Source organism: Mus pahari, chromosome 9, assembly GCF_900095145.1.
Source record: "Mus pahari chromosome 9, PAHARI_EIJ_v1.1, whole genome shotgun sequence".
NCBI lineage: Eukaryota > Metazoa > Chordata > Mammalia > Rodentia > Muridae > Mus > Mus pahari.
Window position 1 is genome coordinate 24894667 of NC_034598.1, and position 11664 is coordinate 24906330.

The 11664-nt window shown below is 43.7% G+C and overlaps 1 protein-coding gene across 1 annotated transcript in view; it reads right to left on the minus strand.

Annotated features, from left to right (window-relative positions):
• The window catches only part of Mcu (mitochondrial calcium uniporter), a 170979-nt gene that overhangs the window by 39096 nt on the left and 120219 nt on the right, over positions 1-11664 (minus strand). Inside the window, exon 2 of the mRNA XM_021205230.1 lies at positions 4111-4180. Coding sequence (XP_021060889.1) covers positions 4111-4180 — 70 coding nt within the window. The remainder of the gene's footprint in view (positions 1-4110; positions 4181-11664) is intronic.

Below are 11664 nucleotides of genomic sequence, written 5' to 3' on the forward strand. Positions count from 1 at the left end.
GAGGGGAGAGAGAGAACAAACAGGATATGTGTGCTATGCCTGAGGAATCCAGAAGGCAGTGTCTCATCTGGAGCTGGAGTTACCTGCAGTTGGGTGCTACCTGATGTGCTTGCTTGGAAAAGAACTCAGGTCCTCTGCAAGAGGAGTACATGCTCTCAACTGCTGAACCATCTCTCCAGACCTACTTTCATTTTTTTTTTTTTTGTACAAATATTACTTTTCACCTCTTGTAGAATATGGGGTTATCCTATTAGTATCCATGATTTCAGATAACATTCAGTTGTACCCTGCAGAGTTTTATCACTAGTAAATTACTAGGGTTCTTCCATATGGCTTGATATATAGGAACACAGTAGACTCAATGATTGGCAAGATAACACAGATGCCTATAAGGAGTCATTAGCTCAGATCAGTCACCATGAATACCACACCAACCAACTGGCGCCCAAACTTCCTCACTTTAAACCTGATCTGGTTGATCTTAAAAACATAATTTCTAAACATATATAGAGTTATAGGATCATGGACCATATAGTAACTTCATAAATTCTAAAGGCTAGACATTTTTTAATGAAACACTCTTAGTTGGCCCAAGCTAAGAGACTCGGCACTGTGGATTATTTCTTACATGAAGAAAACATCTCTTAATTGGATAGGGCTAATGGGGGCTAGCAGAGGAGAGGAATGGGATTCAGGAGTGACATACGAGCAGGCATGGTTGTATGTGACATCAAGACCATGTTGGAGGAAGAGAAATACTCTTGCTATAGATGGGCTCTTGGAGAGAAGGGAGTGGGAGGTACCGCATGCCTCTGGCTTGTGACCATGTGACAAGTTCTGCTACCAAGTGTGCACTGGAAGTAGGCCTTGACACACACATTTCCCCAGCAGTGACACAGCCAAGTTCTGCCTCTTAACTTACATATTTATCAGTGTTTCTCTGGCAGCTCTTTGTCTTCCAGACACAGGAACAAGAATGCCAGGTAGCATTTTCCTTGTTTTGCTTCAGCCTAATTTCCCTCTCAGTTGCCTCTGTTCTATAACTGAGTGACCACAAAAGGGTTTTGTCAGGAGCCTCCTAGGAAAGGCTAAGGCATGAAAGTGGGTTTTCTGGAGCTAGCCCACTGTTTTGCATGGCCTGCAGTGGGTAAGCTCTGAGAGGCAGGGTCCTTAGACACTTCAACCCAGGATGGCTTCTCGCTGCTGATATGCCTTTTTCTGTCACTATGACACAGTCTAATGATTCATGGGCATCAGCCCATCCTAGTGTACAAATGTCCTGCAGATCTACATGAAGATGTACTCTCATATAGGAATGCTTTATAAACGAATTGAAGATTTCACAATTTCTGATAGTGATTTTTATAGAACTCTTATATTGAGACGAGTAATCTCAAGCCCCCTATAGAGTAAAGCTGCCAACAGAACTCTGTAAACCTTCACGTGCCATGGGCTAATTGCACTGGGATAGGAAAGCAGGCTTGGAAGGAATTTGTGATCTAGGGAAAGCATTCATCTAGGTCAGGAACAAGGATGAAGCCACAGGTGTGCACCATGATAAAGTAAAGGCCATGTGAAACTGTTGCTTTGAACTTATAATGAACTTATAGAATGAAACACTGCTCTGAACTTACTATCTACATCCTTCTGTAACTCCCCCTTTTGTGTAACATTTTATCTATGAGGTAATTCTTTTTTACATAGAGTTTTTTTTTGTCTAAAAATTGCAAAAAGCTAAAAGCAATAATAAAGTTTTGGTGTAGCCATTTCTGCTACATCTGGTGTGCATGTTGTCTATGTTAATGACTTTCTTTCCTTTCCTTTCCTTTCTGGTTCACAAAGAGTTAACAAACTCCAAGCCTCTCATCTGACCCTGTGAAGGGTCCCTGAGCCAGAGAGAGAAGAGCCCTAGCATTTAAATCTTCTTTTTAATCCCCTGCTGCTAACAGAATCACCAGAAGCCAGTGGCTTTTGGCCTTAGAATAGCAAAGACTTAAAGGAAGAAAAAATTTACAATTAATAAGCAACTTTTGCACCCACACTCACTGGCACCACCCATGGCTGCTGGCCTTAATTTACCTAGATGCTGGGCTGGTCCCAGCAAGGTTTCCTCCAAGGGCTGAAGAATCACCAAACATGAGTGCGCGTGTATGCATCCAGATTACCCAACAGCATTGGAGAAAGGATTCATGTTATACTGTAAACTTAAACTGACAGATATAGAGGATCTGGGGCTTGCAAGATCCATTTTGGGCTTCTTCGGTTTTGTTGTTTCTGTAAATTTGCAAGATGTTCTTTTAATGCATGCCGTCTGTGAATTAATGCTTATAGAGTTGAATTTAGAACAAGATCAAAGTGAAGTTTACAGAAAATATGTTAACCCTAAGCCAAGCTCTATAAATTGAAAATTTATGGTAGAAATGGTAGTGAAAGTTAGAAGACATGACCATAGATGGGGGGCATCTCCAGGATGAGACATGGCCTGGGACAAGAGAGGCACCCAAGAATCAATGGGGGTCGACCTTAGCTGTGACTCATTCAGTACACTGGAGATATGAAACCTGAAGAGGCCACTGCTTATATCCAGTCAGGAACTTCAGTGAAGTGATAGAGACACCAACTCTCCCACAAAACTTTCAACTCCAAATTTATCCTGTTTACAAGTAATACATGTACGGGGGAAAGAGCAGAGACAGAGGGAACGGCCAACCAATAACCGGCCCAACTTGAGATCCATCCCATGGGCGAGCACCAATCCCTAACACTACTAATGATACTATGTTATGATTGCAGACAGGAACAAGTTGTCTACCAAGATGCTCCACCCAACAGCTGACCCAGACAGATGCAGACAACCACAGCCAAACAGTAGATGGAGCTTGGGGACTCTTACAGAAGAATAGGAGGAAGGATTGTGGGTCCTGAATGGGATAGGAACTCCACAGTAAGACCAACAGAGTCAACTAACCTGGACCCTTGGGGATCTCAGAGTCTAAACCACCAACCAAAGAACATACAGACCTAGGCCTTCTGTTTCATATATGTTACATATATGTAACAGATATGCAGTTTGGTCATCATGTGGGTCCTGAACAACTCGAGCGGGGGGGCTATCCCAAAAGCTGTTGCTTATCCGTAGGATATGTTCTTTTAGCCTTGAGGCCTTGTCTGGCCTCATTGGGAGAAAAGGCACCTAGCCTTGCATAGACTTGAAATGCCAGGGTAGGAGGGATTACCAGTGGGCCCCCACCTGCCCAGAGAAGAAGGGGGTGGGGGAAGGATTGTGCAAGGGAGTGCCCTCAGGAGGGGGGCAGTGAGCAGGATATAAAGTTAATAAGTAAAAAATTAATTAATTAAAGGAAAAAAATAACCAAAATTTCAATCCTCTTGCCAGTCTGGGACACTCTGAACATTTACAAAGTATCTGGCCCTTCCCCCAGGACCTCTCCCTATATAATCCAGACATTTTGATCTTCCCTCTTCTTCTCCTCTCTCTTTGCATCACACTTTCTCACTTTTTCTTCCCTGTCTCCTCTCTTTCCCTTCCCATGGTGACTTCCCTGGCCTCAGTCCTTGGGGCCAGCAAACTTATCCAAGAGCAGTTTCCCAATAAGCCTGCATTTAATATAATCTAAACTGGCTTGAACTGGCTCATTTCCCCGGCAGACCATCGAGGACCTATGAAGACTTGACAGACAAGTTTGTCTTGGTTAACTCTCTGAATTCACCCTCTTCCCGGTTCCACATCCCTTCTCTAACCGTCGTCCCCTTTCCCTGACCTCCAAGAGAACCACGAGTGGGAATGCGGTCTGTAAATCAGCAAGTGGGCTGCAGAGGTGGCTGAGCTGGTATAGGTACTCACTGCCAAGCCAGACAACCTCAGTTCAGTCCTTGGAACTCCCATGGTGGGAGGAGAGAACTGACCCCCTCAAACTGTCCTCTGACCTCCAAACACATGCCATGTCATACATGTGCCACCCCCCCCAAATGAATAGATGTAATAAAATTGCTAAAAATAAATGTTTATGTTGACTAAAAATACCTGGAAACACTAAGCTAAGGAGGATAGAAAAAAAAGTAAGACATAAAAATGGGTTTGCCGAAACTCACCATCAGAGGGCACAACCGTACTGCAATATGCGGCTCCCACACTCTGCCAGGAAGCTGGCCTCTGGTGTGCCTAAGAGACAAAAGCCAGGTAAACCATCAGGGCAAATTGATTCTAGGCACATGTGCTCCAAGTAACGCTAGCGTTTGACTGTGTAAGTATTACGGACTCTTCACGTAATAAATTAAATAAATTAAATGCAAATAAACGGAAACAATAAAAGATATTCCTAGCAGCCTAGGCTACTAGCAACAAGGACACTACAAACAAGCACATCTCATACATAGATAGGTGCTCTCATACTAAAGAACATGAGAGTCATACCTGGCAAATAATTTTCTTTTTTTTTTACTGACTCTTAAAAGCAATCCTGGTTAAGCATTATCTGGCTCTAACTTTCCCTGCCTCTCACTGCCAGACCTTAGCCTGGCATCTCCTTCATTGGTTATGGGAACGGGATGCACAGTGCAGCTTCAGTATTGGAGTGGGCTCTGGCTCCTGCTCTTTGCTTTTCTTATTAAAATCTTGGACAGATAACCTCAGGGCTTGAGCCCAGAGCATTAGAACGAAGTCACAGTCACACACTTCTGCAGCATCTTCAAAGGGCAGTGCTGCAGCCAGGAGTCTCGACTGAAGTTCTCAGAAATGAGCTAGGTTTCAAGGAGAATACTGAAGACATTTCTCACTAAGCCCTTCCTTTGTACCGTTCCCAGCCCCAAAAGTATGACGGAAGGAAGGCAGGAAGGCACTAAAGAAACCCATGCCAAGACCATCGAGACCATTTAGGAATCCTGGACAATGCACACGGTAACTCAGCTGTAACACAGGATGCACGGATCTCATTGCCTCCCGCCTCCTTCCTCCTAAAGACATCTGGGAACGTAAGAAAGACTGACTGTGGTGTTTGGAATGGGAACGGTCTGGCAGGCACTTGTGTCTGTTTGAATATCTTGTCCCTAGTTGGTGGAACTGTTTGAGAAGGATTAGGAGGTGTGGCCTTGTTGGAGGAAGTGTGTCATTGGGGGTGGGCTTTGAGGTTTCAAAAGCCCAAGCCAGGCCCAGTGTCTCTCACTGACTAAGCTCTAACTATTTATTGCTCTGGCACCACATATGCCTGCCTGCGTGCCACCATGCTTGCCGCCATGATGATTATGGACTGACCCTCTGAGGTCTGAAAGCAAGGCCTAATTAAATGCTTTCTTTTATAAGTTGACTCGGTCATAGTGTCTCTTCAGAGTGAGAGAAAAGTACCCAGGACACTAATATTTAGAAAAAATATAAATAAGTCATTTAAATAACTAGAGAGAAAGTTTGTAGATTGGTTTTTCTTTCAGGTTTAAAATTTTGATTCATAGGACTTAATTTCAGTCACATTTAAGAAAGACACACAGCTAATCTCTCTTCCACAGCAGCGCAGCTGGCTGAGGTAGTGAATAACCCATCTTCATCTCACCTCAGTCAGCGTCCTCCCCCCTTTCCAAATACTTATATGAATTTCAATCTGTTTGTGAACAAAGCTTGGCTCTGCCCAGTGATCTGTCTGCTTGCAACCAGATAACCACGATGGTTCCACATCCTGGGTTTATGGTAAATTTTAGTATCTGGTTTGGTTAGTTGTCATGAGAACTAAATTAGTAGTATATGTAAAGCACTTAGAACAGTAACTGGAGTATAGTAAGGGCTCAGTAAGTGCTAAACATTTTGTTTTGAGGCCATGCTAATTCCATGGGTTAACATAGGGGAAACTACCATCTGTATTATGTCAAGCCTTTGTATTCAGGAGTCTTTGTGGTTTGAGACAAGGTCTCACTATGTAGCCCTCACTGGCCTGGAACTCACTGTGTAGACCAGGCTATCCTCAAACTCACAGAGATCTACTTGCCTCTGGAATTACAGGTGTGTGCAACTATACCTGATGTAGCCTAGAATCCCATGTCTCTCCTTCCGAACCTTTATCTGTATACTAGAGAAGCGTTTTACAGCGTTCTCCTCACGGAGTTTGCATCTGTTCCGATGAACGGTTTCTGTGGTGTGGTGTGGTAGCCAATGCTGAACGCATTACCCTGAGGTTTTTCCTTGTGTGCATCTGCGATGTCTCTATTGGCCTGTTATTTACTATCATTTCTGAGGTGCTTTGCTTTGTGAACTAATCTGAGAATCGTTCATTAGGAAAGCCTAGTCTCCTCATATTTATTTATAGGTCTAGAAAACATATATTTAATCTTTTCCAGTATGCAGTTTTAGAGTCTTGTGTTTGTTTTGATTTTTTTCTCTTTAGTCAATATGGAAGATTAAACCCAGGGCCTTGACCACGATGGGCAAGCAGTATAGTCTGAAATTTTATAGGTGTTCCAATCGCTGCTTTCTTGTTAAATAGTTTACTTGTGAACTAAAGCACGGTGATGCATGCTTGCAGTCCCAGCAGTCCGGAAACGGAGGCAGGAGGACTGCAAGCTGCAGTTTATAACGCTGGTTTTAGTGACTACTCGGCTCCCTCTTTCCCCTTAGCTCTTTAAATGTCATTCCTGCTGGGTAAGGTCTACTCTGGCCCCTCGTGTTAAATACTGACCCAGCATTATCCTTTCCCGATCACCTTCAGGTATATACATACCCCTACCCAACATGCTTAGCTTTCCCCTGATTTTGGTAGGTCCAATTCTTCTAAGTAAATTACTCACTTAGTTTATGGCTGTATTCTCTGACCCATGGGTCAAGAATTTTTGATTGGTTCAACCACTGATAGTGCTTGTGAAATAACAAGTCCTCATCAAATAAATACTAAGGAAATGTTGACAATGATAGCTTGTGGAAAATATATATTATGTTACAACGAAAGTCTTCCCTCTGTTATGAGTCCTGAGGCTTTTTATGCCCCTTACCCGATCAGTTTAGCTCAGGTGTCCATTCTCTGTCTGCCTTCCTGCTTTCTCAATGCTCATTGTGTAACGTTGTGGCTGGGTCTTTCTTAGATGACCGTTGGTGGCTTTCATAAAGCATGAGTTTATTCAGTATTAGTCCTTCGTTCTCCCCACCGCCCTGTGGCGGCCTCAGAGATGCAGACACCGCTCTGTGCATACAAACCCACGTTTGTTTTCATCTTCACTCTACAGCCAGTAGGCTCCATGCTAGCTGCCAACTCTGTAGCTACGGTTTCTGCTTTTATTGCTTCAAGGACCAAACTTCTTGCTGAAGAGGGGGTCATGAGAACTGAATTTTCTGAAGCCTGACATATTAGTTCCTAACATTAATCTTTCCTGGAGGACTTGCTAAAGCCCTGAATGTTGCTTTTGGGGAGTCGGAGGCCAACCACCAACTCTGTAGAACTTGCTTGCCTGGCTTTGCTGGGGATCTGCAAGCACGGGTGTCACCTCTTGAGGTCTCTCCAGACATCTGTCTGGCTGTCACTAGATCTGGCTGCCACCCTTTATACAGAGTGCTGTGGGGCTGCTCCCTGGTTGTGGTGAAGACAAAGTTTAGAATTCAGTTTCTTACTCTCCTTCCTATGCTATGGTGTGAGGAGAGAAGGGAGGGACTGTTACATTTACTGGGTCATTATGACTATGCAGTGGCTTTTACCACGACCATCTGTGAACAGGAGAGAGCAAAGTGGGAGGAAATCCCAGGCACCCATCACTCCCTTCAGCAGTTAGCAACATTTTGCCAAACTCAGTTTATCTAGGCTCAGCTAGTTTGCTTTCTTCTTTCCCCAGTCAGTCAGTCAGTCAGTCAGTCAGTCAGCCAGCCTGTCTGTCTCTGATGCCCTCCCCTCCAGCTCTCCTCCTCTGTCTCTCGTTTGATGTTTATGAAATACATTCCCTATGATCAAAGCTGGCCTGAAGCTTGCTGTCTAGTCAACAATGATGCTGAACTCCGGATCCTCTCACCCTTTCCTCTACCCCTCAAGTGTTAGAATGATAGGCATGCACTACTGTGCCTCGTTTCCCCTCAGAACATCTTAAAAGACATCCGAACCATCAGAACACTTCACCTGAAAATACTTCGGACCACATTTGCTGGAACATTGTTAAAGACCAGAAGCCTCTATGATTTTTACAAATTGTCTTTGGGGATATTTTTTTTGCAGTCAGCAGTACAAGACATGATTTCTGTTAGATGCTATAGACCACGGACTGGCGGGCCAGCCACCTCAGTGTGTAGGGCTTTAGTGCAACACAGCTGAGCTCCCTCGTGCCCGCTGCTGGTCATCTGACTCTCTCTGGACAGCAGATTTCAACAGCAGCGGTGAGAGGGATGAGTAATCGCAACAGAAACCACGGGGTCTTAGAAAGCTAGAAGGTCTGCAGTGAAGCCCCTTAAGAAAGCCTGAGCTGGCCCTTGCAATAGAATAAAGCTTACGTGGTGTGGAGATAACTCTCCAGGCCATTTCTGTAGTGACACTGACAATCGCAACTAAAAATTACATTTAGAGGCAGGTTTGCACAGACCCCTGGGCATAAGCCACCGTCTTCCTCAGCCTCCCAAAGAGCTGTGAATTACAGCCACCATCCCCAGGCTATTATTTATTGAACCGTCCACACACAGATATAGGTCTGTAATTTTCTTTAAGATTTCTCATGAGGAATTTGTTGAGACTAACATAAACAAAAAATGATTTTGTTCTAGCCATTTCTCCTTGAAATATGGTAACAATACAGAGGAAAAACAACAAATCAAAAGCAAGCAGGAAATGGGTAATGACTGCTCATCACCAAAGAAGCACTACTCCTCGCCCGATGTGTCCTGCGGTCCCCAAGTCAGAATCACCTGGGCTGCATCTTTTTATTCTTGATACGTCACAATAAAATAGTGAGCTTTTAAGTTTTCTTCTGTTCTAAAGTAGCAAGCATCTCATAAATACTTAGCCAATATTAACACATTAAAAAAAATATCAGGAAGTTTGCTGGGATCCAAGAAAGGTGGTATATTTATATGTATATGGTATATGTATATCAGCTCCTGGGAGAGGGACACAGGAGTTCGGGGCTAGCCTAGGTGACAGAAACAAACCACAAAAGCAAATCAAACACAAGTTTGTTAGTTTGTTAGGGATGTGGAAGAGCGCAAGCTTAGCATGCATAAACCCTGGGGTGGATTCTCAGCTCTTCAACCAAAACAAAACCTGAGCAAACCAAGCAAGCAAGCAAACACCAACAAACAGCCAAATAATTAACAAATAGTTAAAAAAAAAGAAAGACATTCCAGGTAAACAGTGCGTGTTCTTCATATAGGGAGTGACCAAAATCAAGGTGAAGAGAGACTGTGGAAGGCATAAAGATCCCCAGGGAGAGAAGTTCCTGGTCACCATCAGTGCCAAATAAAGAGATGCGCGAGTGCCATCAGTGCCAAATAAAGAGATGCGCTAGCACCACAGACCCTGCGAAGAAAGTCAGTTTTTATTTTTTGTAAAGGGCAGTCCACATATTCTGATAAGTAACCTGAGAATGTTAGGGAAATGCAAAAGCTTGTAATTAACATAAGAAATGCATAAGGCCACTCTTCTGGGTGTGCTGCAACAGGTGACCTTTAACCCTCACCCAGGAAGAAAAATCTCTCCAGCAGCATCAACTTAGAATACAAATCACTGTAATGTTATCTTCCCCCAAGTCACAGGACGTAAGCAAATTAAAAACTTGCAGTATTAAAAAGAGATATCCCATGTCCTTAGATCCCACAATTAAATCCAAGTTAATGCTACTTTTGGGTCCCTTACCGGTAACATAAACTAACTTTCCCTTCATCCACCTTACACAGCCAGAAGAGCAAACCTAAGAAGACACTAAGTCTAAACAACCCTCCAACAGTCCCACATATCCCAATTAGATGTGAGATAAAAAAAAGAGAAGAGGAGGAGGAGGAGGAGGGCAGGAAGGGTGAGCCTCATTCCTAACACAGCTTCCTTTAAGACCGAGTCTTATTTTGGAAACAAATACATACTAACTACCCCAAAGCATACTGTATTAACCGGGCCAAAGAGCTTTAGATGAATAACTACTATTTGTCCAAAGCTGAAATGTGTCCAGAAAAAGCCTCACTGTGCCAGTCTCGGTCAGTCAGATTCTATGTTCCTGTTACACTCTGATACATCAGCACGACCCCACAGGCTTATAAAAAACGGATCCTTTCAATGCTGTCCAAAGTATCTTTTTCAAGACCAGAGTATTCATCCAGCTGGGCTCGCTCAGTGGACAAAACACTTCACCTCCCGAGGACTTAAGAACCTGAGTTTGAGTCACCATACCCTAGCCGACACTTCCCAAGGAAGCTTCCTACCTAACCAGAGGCAAGGGCAGCACTCTGAACCCCAGAAGACCCTCAGCCAGGTCAGAGACCACACACAGAGACAGAACTCCAGCTCCCGACTCAGGTGGAGACCCTCTACTTAACCACAGGGCACTCCAGCCAGAGGACCAGAGAGGAAACACCCATTCCAACAAAGACAAACCCAGAACTCAGCATCTGGACCTCCAACTGCTCAAAAGCCCAAATGTCAGCACACGAACACAGTCAACAACAGCCAGGGCACCATGTCGCCACCAGAGTCCAGCCATTCTACTAAGCAAGCTCTGGATATTCCAGCACAGCTGAAGCACATGAAAACATCCTTAAAACTATCTTTATGAAGATGATAGAGGACCTTAATGAGGAAATAAATAGATCCCTTAAAGAAAACCAGGGAAAGACAATTTAAAAATTGGAGGAAATCAATAAATCCCTTAAAGAATGTCAAGAAAGCCAAGAAAAAAACAGTTTCAGGAAACAAATACAACTGTCCAAGACCTGAAAATGGAAACAGCAACAATAAAGAAAACACAAACCAAGGGAAACCTGGAGATGGAAAACCTAGATAAGTGAACAGGAACAGATGCAAGCATCACCAACAGAATACAGGAGATGGAAGATAAGATAGAAGAAATAGACACATCAGTCCAAGAAACTGTTAAATCTATAAAACTCAGAACATCCAGGAAATCTGGGATACCGTGACAAGAAAGATTACAAGAAGCAAAAGAAGAAGATCCCCAGATCAAAAATATTTTTAACAAGATCATAGAAGAAAATTTTTTTAATTGAAAGAAGACCATGCCTACAAAGATACAAGAAGCTTACAGAACACCAAATAGACTGGGATAGAAAAGAAAATGCTCTCGCTACATAATAATCAAAACACTAAACACACAGACCAAAGAATATTAAATCCACAAGGGAAAAAGGCCAAGTAACACATAAAGGCTGATCTATCAGAATCACACCAACTTCTCAAGACAGGTAGAAAGCCTGAGGAAACTTAAGGACAGAGAGAAGTGCTGTGGGTGTTGTCTTCCAGATGGAATCGATCAGGATGCATGCCAGCTGTGACTGCCTGAACACCCTTCCCTCCCTCTTGTGAAGGAAGGGAGGGAGCCAGAGAGAGGGGAGGAAGGGAGGAAAAGGAGGGAAGCAGGAGGGGAGGAAGGGAAGGAGGGAGGAAAGGAAGCAGGAGGGGAAGGAAAGTGGAGGGAGAGAAGGAAAGAGGGAGAAAGGGAGAGAAGGGAGGGAGGGGTCAAAGGAGTGAGAGT